The sequence below is a fragment of the Rattus rattus genome, chromosome 6 (genome assembly GCF_011064425.1).
Source record: "Rattus rattus isolate New Zealand chromosome 6, Rrattus_CSIRO_v1, whole genome shotgun sequence".
Lineage (NCBI taxonomy): Eukaryota > Metazoa > Chordata > Mammalia > Rodentia > Muridae > Rattus > Rattus rattus.
Genome location: NC_046159.1, coordinates 47,343,128 through 47,361,868, shown reverse-complemented (window position 1 = coordinate 47,361,868; position 18,741 = coordinate 47,343,128). Strand labels below are relative to the sequence as shown.

Sequence of the window (18,741 nt, the reverse complement as noted above, 5' to 3'; positions counted from 1 at the left end):
AATAGTCACTTCCGGGTGTCTCGCTTTCCTTCGCTCTCTAAAGCTTTTTTTTTTTTTTTTTGACGGATACACATGGTTTACTTATTACTTTTTGTACTACCTTAAAATCCACACAAACACAGCTCTCCTGGATGCGAGATGAAAATGCATGTACTGTTGGGGTGATTTCACCAGCTTGGGGTGTCTGCCGACTTTAGGATGAGGGCTATATAGAAATCCGCTCGTAATAAAAACTGGTGACAGCCGTGACAAAAATAAGGATATAATATCAAAATAAATCAAAGGATATACAGTATCGTCATTATTCTGATACAGAATTTTTTACATAGAAATATTGATACCAGTACAAATGGCAGGATATCAGGAAATCCATTGCAATAAACCTTTGGGTTACAAATAAGAGTTTAAATTATAACTTAACACCGATTTTTAAAAATGATTCCTGTCATGCCAGACGAAAACCAACGCTTCCTCAAGTGACATTCTTTAAAATGTCTCCAACAAGAAGACTTAAAAAAAAAAAAAAAAAAAGCAGGCTGAAAAAAAAAAAAAAAAAAAACTAAACACATCTAGAAAAATAGACCAGACTCCTTCAGTATCCCATTAATTTTGTCCTCCCACCAGTTAACCAGTGGAACTGAAAGCCGGTGGGCCAGATGGGTTCAGGAAAGTTCCTGGGGCACTCCGAATGTCTGCCCCAGTGAACTGCCTGGACGGACTGGTTCAAATGCCTCTTCAGTGGGTCTACCGGCAAGCCTGGGAGCGGAGAGGCCCCACAACGCTAGCCTGAGGTGAGGATCCTCAGAATGTTTCAAGAGTAAGGGTGTGTCTGTCTGGGCACTGGGCAGGACTGGCAGAGGGGAGGCAGGGCAAAAGGGAGTTTCTGCAACAGACGTTCACTCTTACTCTATTTGTGGAAATGGTTGTTGTTGGTCTTCAAAAAATGTCAAGGCAAAACAAATAGGGAAATGAGAAGCCATTCCAGAAAGCCTTGCCCTTTATAAATCTCTCCAAAAATGAAAACTCTCCTTAAAAAAAAAGAAAGAAAAAAGAAAAAAAGAAAAAGGCCACTTTAAAAAAAAATCAAAGATAGGAACGTTTCTTGAAAAGTGGAGAGGAAGGGAGAACATTTCTTTCTGGCATATTCTTTGACACAATTACAAGCGAGACTTGACAGACATTGTTCAGTGAGTAGAGGTTCACATTTCAAGTTCCTGCTTCAGAGTGATCACTTCCGGGCCAAACAAATAAAGCGGTTGAAAGAAGTCCTTAAACATGCCAAACCTGGCAGGCAGGGACAAGTGTGGTGCATCCTCCGCCCCCAAAATGGAACCTGAAAGAGAAAAGGGGCCAAGTCAGAAAGAGACGACGACCTTTTACTTTACCTGTTGGTTTAGTGCGTAATGTGTGTGCATGTATGACACATGCACCTGAGTGTGCGGGTCAACCCCTTGCACATGAAGGCAGAAGTCAGAGCAGGAAGTCGATCTTCCACTATCTCTGGACATCTTATTTTCAGGGTCTTTTACTGAACCACACAATTGCTGTTTCAACTAGGTTGGCAGGCCAGTGATCTCCTGGGGTACACCTGTCTCTGCCCCCCAAGTACTGGGGTCACAGGCATGAGCACCCTTGCTTGGCCTTTTATGTGTGTACTGGGGATTTGAACTCAGGTCTTTTGTTCTTGCAGAACAAGCACTTACCAGTAGAGCCATCTGTCCAGCACTCAGACAAAATGAAAATTAAAACAAATGAAGGGGTTGGGGATTTAGCTCAGTGGTAGAGCGCTTGCCTAGGAAGCGCAAGGCCCTGGGTTCAGTCCCCAGCTCCAAAAAAGAAAAAAAAAAAAAAAACAAAAAAAAAAAAAAAAAGAATGAAGCCATTTTGAGGATAATTGGATCCTAATCCGTATTACCAAATGCTCAATAGACAATATACAAAGCCGTTTGTGTGTGTGTGTGTGTGTGTGTGTGTGGTGTGTGGTATGTGTGTATGTGGTGTGTATGTGTGTGCATGTATGTGTGTATGATGTGTGTGTGTGTGTGGTGTGTGTGTATGTGTGTGTGTGGTATGTGTTTGGTGTGTGTATGGTATGTGTGTGTGTGTGTGTGTGTGGTATGTGTGTGTGGTGTGTGTGTGTGTGTGTGTTTGTTTGTGGTGTGTGTGTGGTATATGTGTGTGTGTGTGGGTGTATATGTGTGTGGTGTATATTTGTGGTATATAGGTGTGTGGTGTGTATGTGTGTGGTGTGTGTGTGTGTGTGTGTGTGTGTGTGGTGTGTGGTGTGTGTGTGTGTGTATGTGTGTGTGTGTGTGTGTGTGTGTGTATCCATCCTGCCCCCATCCCTGCCATCAGCTTGTGAAGATTTCAAATACAGACTCACACCTGTTTTACAGACGAGACCTGGAAGCGCAGAGAGGAGAACACCACCCAAGTTCACACATCTGGAGCTGAAGGCTTGGTTACAGATGGAAAAGAAATAGTCTTTATGCCTTCTGCATTTTCTCATATCGGTGTTTCGTGTGTGTGTGTGTGTTTGCGTGTGTTCACATGTGTGTGAGTGTGTGTGCGTTGTGTGTGTATGTGTGTGCATGTGTGTGCATGTGTGTGCGCATGTGGTATGTGGTGTGTGGTATATGTGGTATGTGTGCGTGTATGTGCATGTGTGTGGTGTGTGTGTGTGTGTGCATGTGTGCATGTGTGCGCGTGTGTGTGTGTGTGTGGTATGTGGTGTGTGGTATGTGTGTGGTGTGTGGTCTGTGGTATGTGTGTGCGTGTGTGTGTGGTACACACACACACGTGGTGTGCAGACATACATTCATGCAGAGTCCACTGGAGGGCTGAGCTGGATGCTGAATGCCTTCTTTCCTCCATCACTCTTCCCCTTTTTGAGACAGGGTCTCTTAACAAAGCTGGAATGTCTGATTCCACTAGGCTGGTTGACCACTGAGCCCCAGGATCCACTTGCAGCCTCCCCAGTGCTGAGATTACAGATGCTCACCGCTGCATGTGGCTTTTGTACTGAGGTTTTGGAGGACAGAATCCAGGGCTTTATGCGTGTGTAGCAAGCATGTTACCGAATGAGCCATCTCCCTAGCCTCTCTTTTTTTAGTGTCTTGCTATGGAAGCCCCGTAGGGAAAGCCAAGCCTAGACAGAACCACATGTACTCCATGCACAAGTGTGAATCCACAGCCAGTCAGGACTATGCAAGATCAAATATTTACACACAGCCACCAAAGTTAGACCATGAGAATATTTAGAGAGAATCCATGGGAAAGACAAGCTCGGTTAGAAGACCTGGACTGGGCCAGAAGCTGACCCAGAAGAGAAGCCTGCCTCATGCCCAAAGCCACTTCTCAGTTTCAGTCCGTGGACATGCCCTCGGTGAAGTTGGATTGAGGCATGTCAACTGGTATAGCTAGCACTAAAAATATGTGTGCTTTCCAATGTCCTAAAGCAGAGACAGGAAACCTACCCTGCCCTGTAGGTACAGGGCCCCTAGCTCAGCTAATACCCTAGCCAGGTTGCATGGCTCAGTCCTGTGGCCACAGCACTCAGGTCACTGAACAGGGAGGATCCTGAATTTGAGAGCAGCCTGGGCAAGATGAAAAAGAGAGGGAGGGAGGGAGAGGGAGGGGGATAGGGAGAGGGAGAGGGGGGGGAGAGAGAAAGAAAGAGACAGAGACAGAGAAAGAGAGACAGACAGACAGACAGATTAACTCTTAGGGCTTCTTGTCAAAGAATACAAACCTCCTGTTTCCAACTTCAAATGCTTTTAGCTGTCATTCTCTGTATTTCTAGTCTGTCCTATCAAAGGAAGCCACCCCAGAATTACCCAGAAGCTTTCAAAATAGATTTCTTTTACACATTTAAAAAAAAAAAGAGCAAACAGCTGTCTTCAGACAAAACATTCTGCAAAAGACGTTCTGACCTCACTCTTGGGTTGCTCTAAGAGGGCAGACCTAATTCTCATGCACAAGGTAAAGGCCGGGCGGCCTGGGCATACGCCTTGGCAGGTCCGCGCCCTTTCATTCCTCTTACCTCCTTCTTCCTCTTTCTTCTCTTCGCCCTTCTTCTTTCCTGCCTTCCATTTGCAACATGACTCTGGATGGGTCAGGGAGATGATTGGTATCAATAAACACAAAGGATGTCAGAGAAATCATAGAAGGCAGGGCTTGTGGTGTGGTCACCAGGCAGAGCAGGGCTCAGCCAGTTCCCCTGGGGCTTTGTGCCTTTTTGATGAGTGGCTATTCCAAGGCGCTAAACATGGCATCAACACACAGCCATGCTGCCCGTAGGGCTGGGGCAGATGGTATGCTCAGAATGATTCTGCCATTGAGTGAGTCAAGGCTGCTGGGCTGATGCAGTGGGGAGAAGCCTACTACCCAGAACACATCAGACAGGTGAGCATAGCTGGGTCAGCTTAGACAACTTGGGCAGTGTGCGATGTGACCATCTACTTTGACGCTGAGATTTTTGCCACACTCCTCTGAGGCAAGCCTTGAAGTCCAAAATGGACCAGCGGTTCTCAATTACCAGGGTGATTCCGTCCATAGGGCAATACCCAGCCAGTTGTGTTTGTCACAGCTGGGATGGGGGGATGCTATTCACATTCAGTGAATAGATGCTGGAAATGCTGCCAAAGCCCTAAAAGTCCAGGAGAGCCCTCTCAGTAGACAGTGGGCTAGCTCAAAATGCTCGTGGAAACGAATAACTAAAGCTGGCAGCCAGAGTCAAGGACTGTGCTTGTCCTAGGCAAGGGTAAAATAGTCAAATATAACCTATCCAAGGGTTAATGCACAGGACACAGGAAGCAGGTTTCAAGCGGATATGCTGTCCGTTCTAGGTACTGAAGGATACAAGGAGGAACCAGAAAGGAAAGGCCCTTTGCAGGAACAGCAGGCTACACCCGCCTCTCTGAGCTGCTGGGCCCTCCTCCTGGTGCTTGCCTTTTCTCATGCAAACCAAGACCCAATCAGCATTTCTCCTTCCAAGCATCCTTTCCAAGCAGGTCAAGGTCAAAGCAGTTCTCTCTTCCTTTCCATCAGGAAGTCCCTAGCCCCAAACATCGTGAGTTCTGAAATCATCCATTCACTTCTAGGTTCAGAAGCCTCGCAAAATGAAGCAAACTGGTATCAACAGAGTGATGAAATGTTTACGTGGGTGGGATTCTAACCACTAGTCCAAACCTGGTGGCTTGCTTTAGAATCAGTGGAACACCAGTTTCTTACAGCCTACATCTGCAAACAGCAAATTCTAAACTCATCAAGACGGAACATGGTTCTTTCTTACTTGGAGTATTTCTAAAGGGGGGGCTGAAACACAAACCTGTAAATCCCTAGCTACTGAGGGTGGGGAGACTGAGGCAGGAGGATGGTGAGTTCAAGGCCAGCCTGGACCACTTAGTGAGAACCTATCTCAAAATACAAGGAAAAAGTGTGTCTGAAGATATAGCTCGCTGGCAGAGTGCTCGCCTAAGGGGTGAGATCCTACCTTCAAGCTCCAGGAAAACACAAGAGCCCCTGCACGCATGCGAGCGTGCACACACACACACACACACACACACACACACACACACACACACACACGGGCCAGGGAAGGAAGGAGGGAGAGTGGGAGCTGACTCTGACTGCACAATTGCCTGTTGCTGAATTGCCCTCCAGTTTTGCAAGATGCCACCAACTGGAGAAACTAGGTATAGAGTGGAGGTTGAGAGCCCTGGGTCAAGCTGCACTGTTTCTGTCTGTGAGACACAGTGGACTTGAACCTGTAGCCACAGCTCTGAACTGTGCCGAGAGATCACTGTACCAGTGACTCTTGATGTCCACGTTAGGAAGAATGAGAAAACCACACAGTATCTTCTCTCTAACCACCTTTTACTAAACTGTTAAGGCCCCTTAGTTATCATACCCTTAAAGCCTTTTGGGGAAAAAAAAAAGGCACATGCTTACATTGTATTCACAGTGTTTAGTCATACACTGGCTTCAGAAGGAGAATGACTAAGTTTTACATCTTCAAAATTTTTTTAGTAAGTTACTCACTGTAATCTCAATATTCAGGAGGTCGAAGGTTGCAAATTCTATATAGTGAGTGACCTTTGAAAAATGAAAGAAAAATAGAGAAAAAGACAGAGAGGAAGAGAGAGTGAAAAGGAAAGAAAGAAAGGAAAGGAAGAAAATTATGTTTATATAAAAGTGGGTGGGGTGAGGAAATGGCTACCAGTTAAGTGCCCATTGTGTAAGCTCGAACCTGACTCTCATCCCAGCATCCACAGGAAAGCCAGGCACACCGCACATCTGTAATCCCAGCGAGTTGGAAACAGCTGGATAACTGGTAAACACCTGCCAGTCAACCTGCCTAAGCCAGGAGCTCCAGATACGGTGAAAGACCACGTCTCAAAAAATGAGATGGGAAGTTAATGAGGAAGATAGCAACATCGATCCCTGGCCTCAACATGTGCATGCAGGTGCACACACATGCACACACATACCTATATAAACAAATATTAAAGTCAGACACATATACAAAGTGGACTGGAGCTGGGTGTGTAGCTCAGGGGGAGAAAGGTCTATGTTTAGTCCTTGGACAAACAAACCAGAAGCTGGAACAAATTTAAGGTGAGATCAGAGAGCACCTCTTTAAAGTGAAAAAAAAAGGAAACAAAAATGTTCAAGTATAAATTATATTCATCAAATGGAATAGAAACTCGGGGTCCCAAGTGCTGAGATTATAGCCATGTGCAATAAGGTCCCACTGTTTTTTTCCACCTTTTATTACCAAATATGAAGTAGAAACTTCTGTACTTTTAAGTCCACAGGTCAATGGATGCACCTGAGACAGCAGGAGGCTGACCTCAAAACTACCTGTCCCCACCCACTGCTCTCACTTCATCTCAAACACTGTTCTATTGATTCAAAAGACAGATTTGAGGACAAAACCAAAGTAGGAGAAAGAGTTTCCCAAAAAGGCTCTATAGTTTTACAATTTACTAAGAAACCATCATTATCTTGAGTAGAAATGGAAACCAAACTACACATCAGGAGATATTTATAAAAACATTCTTCTTTACCTATCTTGAATGCAGCTGAGGACATTCTAGAAGAACTCTATTTTTCTAGAACATATCAACTTACTCTTCGCCACAATTATCAGCTTCAGTTCTTGGCCCTGAAAGTAGCTCCTTAAAATGACCTCTCAAAATTTCTGAAACAGGGCTGTGGGGGGTAGGGGTGGGGGTTGACATCAAATGTCATAAAACTGAGCTCTAGAAATATATTTCATGTAGACAACCCAATGGGGGAAGGTGAACATGGCACAAAAACCTTGTCTTCGAGTGCCTGGTCAGTTTATCAGTTGATTTTTAGTATAAAATCATTTTTTAAAGATTTCTTTATTTGGCCTCCCATGAAAACAAACTTCAGGAATATAAGCAGAGAAGTGGGAAAAGATTGACTGACTCACTTGCTTTCAGACTTGACATGAACTCGAGTCATGGAAACAAAATTAAGTTGCTTTTTAAATACCAAAAATAGCAAGGGAGTCCCTGCCCCTGTCCAGCCTCTCCCTACCTTACCCCTACACTGCCCCCGCCCTCGCCCCGCCCCGCCCCAATCTACCCACGTGAGCACTCAGCTAGCCTCTTTCTAACTTTAGCTTTGCCTCATTGGGGTCTTGTGAGAAGAAACTTGGTGGAAAATTAGCTTTGAAGATTATTATAAGAATGAGACAATCTGTGCTGTGGATCAATCAAAACCCAGGACTGACACCTCCCAGGGCACACTTTCAAAAGAAAGCCACGTAATATCACAGATGGTACCCATCCCAGCAGACGAACCATTCTCAACAGAAATAAAAGAATAATAAAAAATGCATGCAGCACAGGATCAGAAGGAGAACTGACAGGAGTCACAAGGAAACAAGAACCTCTACAGGTCAGATAAAAACAGTTGATAGCCTCAGTAACAGATTAGATCAAGGCCAAGAAGAAATGACAGCTTGAAAACAGATCAGTTGGATTGTTACTGTCAGACAGAAAGAACCCTAAAAAAAAAAATCAAATATTGAGATTACTGGCACACGAGAGGGAGAAGAGCTACAGGTTGAAGTGGAAAGGCATAGAAAACATCCTCAGTAAAATAACAGAAGAAAACCCACCAAATCTTGGGAAAGGCATGGACATCTAGGTACAAGAAGCATTTAGAACCTTAAACACACATAACCACAGAAGTAGGTCATCATGACATAGCACGGCTAAGCTGTTAAAAGTACAGGACAAAAGGAATATTACACATTGCTAGAAAGAAATGTCAAGTAACATTCTAAGGCAAATAGATTTATGGCAGATTTCTCAGAAGGAACTCTAAATGCCAGGAGGGCATGGAATGATGTATTTTGGGTCCTGAAGTAAAATAAGAACTAAGATTGTTGTACCCAGCAAGGCTGCCCTTCACAGTCAACAAACAAGTAAGCACCTCTGTGATAAGGATACATTAAGGGAACTCACAGCCATGAAGCCAGGCTTACAAAAGATGCTTAAGGGAATCCTCTACACAGAAGAGAAAGAATTTAGTAAATAATATCACTAAGAACATGAATAAATCTCACTAGAAAAAGAAATTCTCCAATGAGAAGAAATACTACTAATATAGTAAACTATCAAATTTATAAAATAAACAGGAATAAGAAAAATAGAATTAAAAAACAGAATATGCCAAGGGTTGGAACGACACCTAATTTTATAACAACAAAATATTACTAGACATATAAAGATGATTTTGGATCCACTGTGACAGAGGGTGACTTTTAATAGCAAGAATAACTTTGCATAACTGGTGAAAAGATCCCCGCAGAATATGTCAAATAATCCAAGGAACTCTAAACAAACTCTAAACTGGAGAAAAAATAAGACACAAGGAAAACACATCAGGATATCAGCACAGGTAGGTTTCCTAGATATGGTTTCAAAAAGTAGAGAAAACAAGAACTGATACCTAGAATTACATGCCAAATTTCTACTCAGCAAAACAGATGGCCTTCACACCGCTGACCTACAGAATGAAGCAGTCTGTGCTGGTTTGGATAGTGATGGGCCTCATAGGCTCATGCATTTGAACACTTGGCCCAGAGTTGGTGGAAATGTTTGGGGAGGATTAGGAGGTGTAGACTTGTTGGAGAAGGTACATCACTGGGAATGGATCCGAGGTTTCAAAAGACTGTTCCCTGGGTGCTCATACTCACATCTGACCCATAATAGTCACTACTATTAATACGAAAAGGCCATGTTTTAAATGTACACTCAATAAACTCTATACACAACGCACACAAATCCCAAAGCAGAAAGATAACAGGAAGCTACTTAGAGACAATGGCTTCAGTGCACAAAAGAGGATTAGCTAGGAGTATTCCTTACTGAAATAAACTGATTTGTTAACAAAAGCAGCTGGGCCAGCCTCACCAGCTCCTGGGAAGCCTAACATTAGACAGGTGACTAATGGTAAGACCAGTCGTATCTTAGAATGTCCAGGAACAAAAGGTGGTGTCATGTTTAAAAAAATGACCAAGTGAAATCTTGTACTGTCAAACCACAGGAAGAGTGGCCCAAATGTAACAGGAAGCATTTCTCAAGGCCACCAACCACAGGAAAGCTGGCCATGAACATTGCTTTCAGACAGGCTCCCCAGTAACCAAGTAGGGTCCCCAGGCTGAGGTGTATCTCACCGATAGGCTACTGAAGTTCATTTCCTAACGGGTCTGAAAATAAGGAGTGTTGTCTGGCACAGTTAGGATCCCAGGGTAGATGTCTGTATCTATGATAGCTTCAAACCCAAAGGGGGAAGCAAAGAAGGCAGGAGAGAGAATTCTATTTGATCCTAAACTATGCTACCTGTACCTGTGGAGGAGGAGGAGGAGGAGGAGGAGGAGGAGGAGGAGGAGGAGGAGGAGGAGGAGGAGGGGAATAGGGAGGAGAGGAGGAGGAGGGAGGAGGAGAGAAGAAGAAGAAGAAGAAGAAGAAGAAGAAGAAGAAGAAGAGAAGGAGAAGGAGAAGGAGAAGGAGAAGAGAAGGAGAAGGAGAAGGAGAAGGAGAAGGAGAAGGAGAAGGAGAAGGAGAAGAAGAAGAAGAAGAAGAAGAAGAAGAAGAAGAAGAAGAAGAAGAAGAAGAAGAAGAAGAAGAAGAAGAAGAAGAAGAAGAAGAAGAAGCAGCAGCAGCAGCAGCAGCAGCAGCAGCAGCAGCAGCATAGTGTCTATCTGCCCTGGACCTTTGTCTTGTTGCCCCTGGACCAAATTTTATTGACTGGAACAATGAGGAAGAAGAGAGAGAGCCACTTGCCAACCTAGAACTTGACTGACACCACACTGTGTTTAAATGTTTTCTGTGTGAGGGATAGGGACACAGTTCCATATACTGTCTGGTCACCTTCAATCTCCCCCATCTACCTACTGATGTAATAATAACCCACCAGCCCTCTGGTTGGAGAATCTGCAATTCCTAGGAACACAACCTCTAAGCCCCATCTGACCTGATCCGGAAGGCCCATGGCCTGCCTTTCAGGGACATAATCTTTCCAAAATTTTTTAGGTCATCATGACATAGAGTTGCTCTGCAATCACACTAGAAAATTTAATGCCATGGATCTCCAAAAGTTATGAAAATCATATTTCACAGGTACAGAAGCAAAATACACAACTTTAACTGGGCACTGTGGTGCAAACCCAGCACTCAGTGAGGGGCGGAGAATGGGGAAGTGCGGTGGAGAAAGTAGAATCAGGAGTTCAAGGGCAGCCTGGACAACAGGAGAAGCTGTCTCAAAAACAAACACCAACAAAATAGAGTTTAAGACATGAAGAGTAAGTGTGTTTGTTATTGGTGATTGTCTGAAAAAAAACCATAAACAAAATCAACAAAGCTGACTGACTTCTGCTCCATCAGCTGGTTGAGCATACAGTCTTTTTAAGAACTCTGATTTTACAAAGCACATTCCCGTAAAATACCTACTTTGTCCACATGTTAGCAATTGTGTTGATATAAGGTTATTTTTAATGGCAGGAGAGCAATGGTATAAAGATGACCACTGGAGTGGAGGGGGAGAGAAGAAAGAAATAGCTGCATCCTCGCTGTACTGTCCTCTGATCTCTGTTTCAAGTGAACTAGCCAAGCCTTTTGTCATACAGGCCTTGCCCAGCAGAGAGGTACACCCGGAGTCCCAGCGCAGACACTAACTTTCCGAGTCAGGGGGTGGCAGCTGTCTCCCACTTGGCCCATAGGTGTGCAGATCCTTATGCTCTTAACCCAGATACTGACAGCGCAGCACATTCCTCCTCCACACTGAGAGTCCTTGTCGCAAGCCTGAAAGGAAAAGAACCAACAGATAAATATAGATGGTGGGAAAGGCTCAGGCTAGGGAACTCTAAAATTAGCAGGGAAAATCCTCTTTAAATATCCAAATGCCCAGCCAGTAAAGTATTTGCCACACAAGCACAAGGACACACGTTCAATCCTCAGAATGGACAAGAAAAGTCAGCGACATGGCGGCTTGCACCTGCAATCCCAGATGGAGGCAGGCCGATGCTTGGGGCTTGGGTGGCCAACCAGTCTAGCTGAATTGGGGCATTCTAAAGCCGTGTGAGAAACTGTCTCAAAAAGTAAGGATGCACTTGAGGACATCTGAGTTTAACTCTTGTCTTCCACACACATGCCCACACTTGTGTGTGTGTGAAACTCTCCCCCACAACATGTGAACCCACATTCACACAAAATATCCTAAGTAGAGATTTTAATAAAATAGAACCGGAAGCTTCATTTGCGTGTTTACATCTCCCGTCAACACTGATCAGAATGCTTCCATGGACTAAAGAGCTCCAGTATGATGAGACACAGGAGTAAGGAGGAAGGACAGGGGGGTGGGGGACCAACATTTCTCTTCTCTCCTTCTGGCATTTTATGGCTGAATTTGAAGACTGTGTTTACGCTAGCCCTGCACTATACATAACCATGCAGAACTACACAAATCAAATCACATGATTTTATGATTATTAACTGCTGAATATATGGGGCCCAGTTTATAGAGAAAAGGTGGAATTGGTCTCTAAATATGGAACAAACCAGTGCAGGCTGTAAGGACACCACCGTAACATCTAGAAATGGTCACGTTCCCTTTCAGGTATTTACGCTGGATGCTTCCTGCTCTGGTACCCTGATTTTCACCATTTCCTCTTTCAAAACAAGAACTCTCCGGGCATGGGAGGGGACAGACCAAGACTTTTGCCCCATCCTACTAGTCTTTTGCATGAGTGACATGCAGAAAGGAACTGACTGACTTACGATGAACAGAAGTGCACATTAGAAACTCAGTTGAACAAGCCCCTGAGGTCCAACAGGTGAGGAGGACAGGCACGGCACACAGCACAGATGCAATTAGCAGCCATAATCCCTCAAAGGACACACCCGGCCATACGAACTGCAGATACATACAGCCATATATAGAGTCAAAGACTCCACTGTGGAGGACTTTCCATGTAGCCTGCGTTGATGTCCATGAAAATTTGTCTTAAGAACCATAGCTCCTTCTTAGAGCCAACAACAACAACAACAACAACAACAACAACAACAGAATGGGACGCTTTTGTTTAAACCATGTGCAGAAATCTGTCTGTTGTTCAAAATAAGTAGTGGCTAAAAACCACAACTTTAAAACTTTGGATGGCTTTTTTTTTTTTAAATAAGATGATGTTTAAACATTTCCACCTTTTAATTTTTGTCTGGATACCAGAAATCCTGCAAACATGGCCATCAGAGTCCTATGTTAGGTCTGCACAACAACCTTTTGCAATATGGTTTTAATATATATCATATGAAGATATCAAGTTCAAAGTTGCATGTTAGAGACCGGTGTTTATAACGAATATACAAGACTACCTTCTGAAGCCCCGGGAGCTCTTTTTCTAAGACCGATTAAAAAAAAAAAAAAAAGCCAGCCAAAATCTTTTAAAATTCAATCAATCACTTAGACACTTATCACCCTGTATACAATATATCTAGATAAATCACTGACTTTTTCATTTGAATCCAGATGGTTTCCGTCAGGGGGATCTAACTACATTTTATTGCCACATTGCTTTAGAAAAAAAAGTTTTCCAATGCCCTTTTCATAACATTGAATTAACAACAACAACAGAAAAAAAAAAAGAGTCCACAAGATTGTATCACAACCCCCCAACCCCACCAGCATGTAAACATGAAATGAGATAAAATTTCATTTCATAACACAAAGCTTCAGTTGTTGGAAATTTACAAAGAATTGCATAAGTTTATATCTTTTTAATTAGACAGCTGCTTCCTAGTACCCTTCATTCTTCTTAACCCATTGCAGAGCCAAGCAAACAGTGTCCTCCTGTGAGTGGAACAAAACGACATTTGCACTGCCCAGGAACCTTGGGGCTTAGAGGATTAGGAAACACTTAGAATGGACCAGCAGGGGAAGGGAGGAAAAAACCAACCCAATCATGTTTCCATTCCCATGTGTTACAAAGACACTGTAGAAACGTTTGTTCATGCACACCAACTGGCTACCAATGAAGCTATATACATGGTTTTAAGACTCTCTACTCTAATAAATACCACAGGCATAAAACCAAGTATCTATGGGGGTATAGCCCAAATGCTGTCACAGGCCCAGAGCTTTCAGAATGCAACCTGTACATTAAGAAACACGGAGAACATCAATCTTTAGTTATTCAACATAATGACCTTTCTCTTAAGTGACGTGTTACTTTATTACCTGCATGTTGTTCCAATCACATCTCTATTGAAATCCAATAATGAGTACTTAGATGTTAAAAGTGATTTAAATATGTAAGTCGAGTAAAAAAAAATGCTAGCCGACTTTTTTTTTTTCCTCAATGAGTAAAAGAACAACAAACAGCCTAGGTTCTGCTGGGCTATTAAAACAGTCTTCCGAAATTTTGTACTGTGAACACATTCTTCAGATAGACAAGAAAAACCACTACCACCACCAACAACAACAACAGAAACCCGTCAGTCTTGAAGGAATGGGCTATTTCTAAGCATGATGAAGACACTCTCTGTGAGTTTAAATAATGTCTAGCGACAGCCTGCTCCTAAGCCCCCAGGAGTGAGGTATCAGGAGTCAAACTTGACAATTTATGTAACGAGAACTTCACGATGAGGAGGGATGGGGGGTGGGGAGGGTGGTAAAGAATAAAAGAGCAGCTGCTCCAGAACCCAGTAAGAGGAGCCCACAATTGCTTTCCAAGCCCCACACGCGGCCCGGACCCAAGTTATTTCACAGGGAAAGACCCACTCCGGAGCCATGGAGTTTGAGGTGTACGTCTTTTCCAATTTTAGTAAGAGCGGCCGGATTTGGGGGTGTAGTTTTTTCTAGCTCCTGGAAAATAACTTTCTCACTGGGGAAGAAACTTCTTTGAGCTACTAAATAGAACAGCAGACCAAACGGGAGGAGTGCGGGAGGGAATGGAGGGGAAGGCAGCAGCTGAGGCCACTTAATTCCATCTTGAGCTGGCTGTCCCCTGCCCTGGGAGTAGAACATATTCCCAAGTGGCCAAAGAACTATCCCAGAGAACGCCACACGGGGCACGCCCTTCCTGGTCCCTACACACCCTGGGCCCGGTGTCTCTGGGGCCATCCAGGCGCGACAGGTGCGCGGGCAGCTTACCCCGGTGATGACCGCCGCATCCCCGGCGGGCGGTGTGAGCAGCAGCGGTAGCAGCAGAAGTAGCAGTAGCGGGGCGCAGCGCGGGTCCTCCATGGCGTCCCGAGGAGGCGGTGGCGGTTAGGGACGCGTTCCGGGACGTTGGGACCCGGGACGTTGGGGACGCGTGGCCGGGCTGCTCTGCCGAATCGCGAGCCTGGCGGCGGTTATAAAGGCGAGCCCCGCGGTGACTCACGCCAGGCAGCACGCGGGGGGCACGGCGCGGGCACACACCCCGCGCTCCACGCGCACACGCGCACGTGCCACGCGCCCCACGCGCACAGGCGCCACGCGGGCAGAGCCCCCGCGGGGCGCCGCAGCCCTTAGCCAGCCTTCCTGACGGCTTTTGTGGTCTCAGAAACCCTCCTTGGCTGTCCTGCTTTCCAGAGCCTCACGTGCTCAGCCCCCACACTCACAGAGGCACATCATTTGCCATACAGATGTGCAGGGGGTACCCACGACGTGCCAGGCGCAGCGGACACAACTGCACTGTATTTGTACACATTTGTTCAGCATGTCTACAGCGAGCGCTCCGCGCGTGCCAGGTACTGCCACCGGCTCTGCCCTGAGGTGGCACAATTTAGAAAGGACAGACAAACAAGCAAAGGGCAAAACAAGTGAGTAGCAGAGTGAAAGAACAAAGCAGCAGCACATCCCCAATCCCACATCCCTTACTAAGTGGAGGGCTGCCCCTCCAGCTGTGGGAGCCTCCTTTACTCTTTGGAAATGACTTCTCCGGTGCCCACATCTGTTCCTGACCCTTTCTGCTCTGATTTCCCTCACGTGCGTGCGTTCCCTCCGCTAGGCAGCTTCCAGCCAGCTTCAGGCAGAACAGGATGTTGCCAAGGGGGAAAAAAAAGAGAACTCCCAGCTTGTTCTGCCAGCCTGAGGCCCTGGGAAGGTGGCTTTCTCTCAGCTCAGTTCTCCAGCCTAGGAAACTCCCAAGTTTTCTTACGTGGATATTTTGGTTCGGATCAATCACTTTTGTATGACTGCTGGACTCTAGGCACTCATCCCGTGAGACAAAAGACAGCCCTCTCTATGTCCCTAGTTTGGCAAGAGGTTTTGCTTGCTTCTACAAGGATGATCAATTTGACCTTTTCTGAGGTTTGGAAGAGCCCACCTCACTCCTAGACGACTAGGGACGTCAGACTTTCCCATGTCCCTTAGGACCACAGACTGCTGAAATGCAGATGGGCCTTTTCGGCCTCTTTAATCAATACAGTAAGGAGAGCTGGGCCACAGCTACTTTCAGACTGTGGGCTCCCCCATGCCAAAGCATTCAGACGAAATGTAGAGGGGAAAAAAAATGAACAAAGGGCCAGGGAATTATTTGAATGTTAAACAGCTGGGCATTTCAAACCCTAGATCTTTGGCTGAGTTTTAAAGCCTTTTGTACCATGTTTTTGAGTTCAAGAAGCATCCTGAGACCGAAAACACAAACGGGATCAAACTCATTTTTAACTTTGAGAAAACTGTTAAAAGTGGATTCACGGTAAACTAAGTGGAAACAGTAGCAAGTGACAGACTGGTGGAAAGTTTCCTTTTCCAGTCCCCATGCCAACCAAGGCATGGGAGTGCAGCCTGGGGGGAAATGTAAAAACCAGTCAACACGGACGTTAGCATTCCTGACACTTTTTTCTTAAATGGTCGGTTTTATATTTTTTACTATCAAATACCAACAGGGTATTCCCTACTTCTCCGAGCATAGAAAATGCTAACCTTCTATTGAGATGGGCTTCTTATGGGGCTGTTTTCAAAACACTCTTCCAAGACTTTTAAATCAAGGTTGGAGATGCTTACAAATAAGGCTGGTTTAAGGCCCTTCTGTTTGCTTATGCTGAGGTTGTAACCAAGGGCATGAACATCCTGGGTGAGCATTCTACCGCCCCCTACCCCCTAAACCTTTTTGGAATTTTTAATGGCTTTAATACTTGATAGAAAAAAATTAAAACTCTTAAACAGAACTTCTTTGGACCTTATGGGCAAGTTATCAGTTATGATCTCAATTCGTAGGAATGGAAAGATACAATTTGGATTACATCCCCTCCCCAATAAGGCAAGGATGAAACAATGAAATTGAAGTTCTATTCTGTTACTTCAACCTGTTGGTTCCATCAGTCATGTGGTCAAATTAGCCAGGAACAACGGTTGGGTGAGGACCAAAACTTGTGGGTTCAGAGTATAGACTGGCAGCCTTGCATGGCCACCACCTCTCTGCTGGTTTGACAGTGTGATACAAAGAACCCTACATTTGAAAGTTAGAGTGATCTGGACTGAAATCTTTTGTGGCAACAGAACTATCCTTCAACCCGTTAAGGTCTTTGTTTGGTTCTCTGTGAGCATAAAATACCAACTTCCTGGTCCAGTTGCCATAAGGCTCAAAGCACCTTGGGTGCTAAGCACCCAAGTCTGGGAGAGACTGAAAGTTCTGGTTAAATCTTACAATGTGCTTTCCCCTGATAGGTTCATTGAACACCGATATGACTGCCCACCTAATTAGATCACATACACGTGCTGGCTAGGAGCCCATTTCTTCTGAAAAATCCTCCTTGCACGTGCCATAAGCCCGCACTCAGAAACATGACTGATGAGTGACAGGAGTGATCTTTGTGATCAGGGACAGAGAGAGGTTAGAAGTAAATGGTGCACAGTGCAAAGGCACTTAATCTACACGGACCACGAATGCAGTCAACAAAAGCTGAGAGGGAAAGGGAGACCTGGTGCGGGGGGATCCACCTGCTGGAGGGGCCCCTGGAATCGTGTCTTACAGCTGTCACACATTTGAGCTACAGCAGTCACTCTGGGAGCTCAGCTGAGGGAGACTTTATTTGAACTGATGATTTATGATGATTCCAGTCTAGGGTTATACTAAGTATCACTTAGAAAGTTACATTGAAACTGTAGCCCCTGGTTCCTGTGTCTTTATTTGGAAGTAGGGGCCTTGCTGACACAATCAACCGAACTTGAAATCATATTGGATGAGAGTATGTCCTAAACGCAACAGCTGCTATCTTTGTAATTAAAAATAAAAGCATGGTTGTGTGTGTGTATGTGTGTACATGTATGAGTATTCATTTGTGTATGTGTGGGCCCATGTACACACAGCATATGTGCAGGTCAGAAGACAACCTTGGCACCATCACCAGATGGCTTCTACCTTTTGTTTGGGTCAGGGTCTCTCCCTAGACTGGAACTTTGCCATATGGTCAGTCTAGCTGGCCCGTGAGCCTCAGGAAATCTGCAGGCCTCAGCCGCCCATTTTAACATTGTTGGAATTACAGACTCAGGTAGCCACAGACTCATGTCATCATGCCCGGCTTTTTTGTATGGGTTCTGGAAACTGAACTCAGGACATCATGTTTGTGAGGCAAGCACTTTGCTGACTGAGCTATTCCCATCTTTTAGAACAGACACAAGATCTTTGGATACTGAGACTGATATAGCATACCTATCACACACACACACACACACACACACACACACACACACACACACACACACACACACACACACACACCCCCACAGCTGGCTTCCAGAATCCAGAAGAGCTGGGGAAAACCTCCTTCCAGAAGGCTTCGCAAAAAGAAGGCCCTGCCTACACCTTGATTTTGGAGTTTTAACCTCCAGAACTACAAGAAAGTAACTTCTGATGCATGAAGCCAGCTGGTTCTGCTCACTCTCCTAGCACCTCTGGGAAACTAAGAGGGAGGGTGGGACTGGAGGGTTGCAATTCTGCTTTCTGCTGCCTCTGCCTGGAACTCAAGCCCGACTGTGCAGTGACTGAAACAGGTCACATGACAGTTCACCTTGCTAAGGACAGCAGTGCAAATGTGGTTGCTGCGAAGAACCAGAAATCTGGTGAGCAGTGCTAGATTCTATAGGTGTCTATAGGTCCCTTGAGCCCCTTAATGAGCTCAAAGTTCTTTGACCAACCTTAGTAATTCTTAGGATAAGGTTTCAAAGGATGATGGGTGTCTGTATTTTTTTTTTCTTGTTCAGTCCTTCAAGTGA

The 18,741-nt window shown here is 45.0% G+C and overlaps 1 protein-coding gene across 3 annotated transcripts; it reads right to left on the bottom strand.

The window, feature by feature from the left end:
- Positions 1 to 579: 579 nt before the first annotated feature.
- Positions 580 to 14,784, bottom strand: Prok2 (prokineticin 2). Of its 3 annotated transcripts, XM_032905061.1 has the most exons (4): positions 14,692 to 14,784; positions 11,220 to 11,345; positions 4,043 to 4,105; positions 580 to 1,333 (listed from the first exon to the last, which is right to left on the bottom strand). In XM_032905061.1, exons 1-4 carry the CDS (start codon positions 14,782 to 14,784, stop codon positions 1,229 to 1,231), a joined length of 387 nt encoding a protein of 128 aa, XP_032760952.1. In that variant the 3' UTR covers positions 580 to 1,228. The 3 variants fall into 3 exon arrangements, with proteins under 3 accessions (XP_032760952.1, XP_032760953.1, XP_032760954.1); XM_032905062.1 differs by lacking the exon at positions 4,043 to 4,105; XM_032905063.1 differs by lacking the exons at positions 4,043 to 4,105; positions 11,220 to 11,345.
- Positions 14,785 to 18,741: the final 3,957 nt, after the last annotated feature.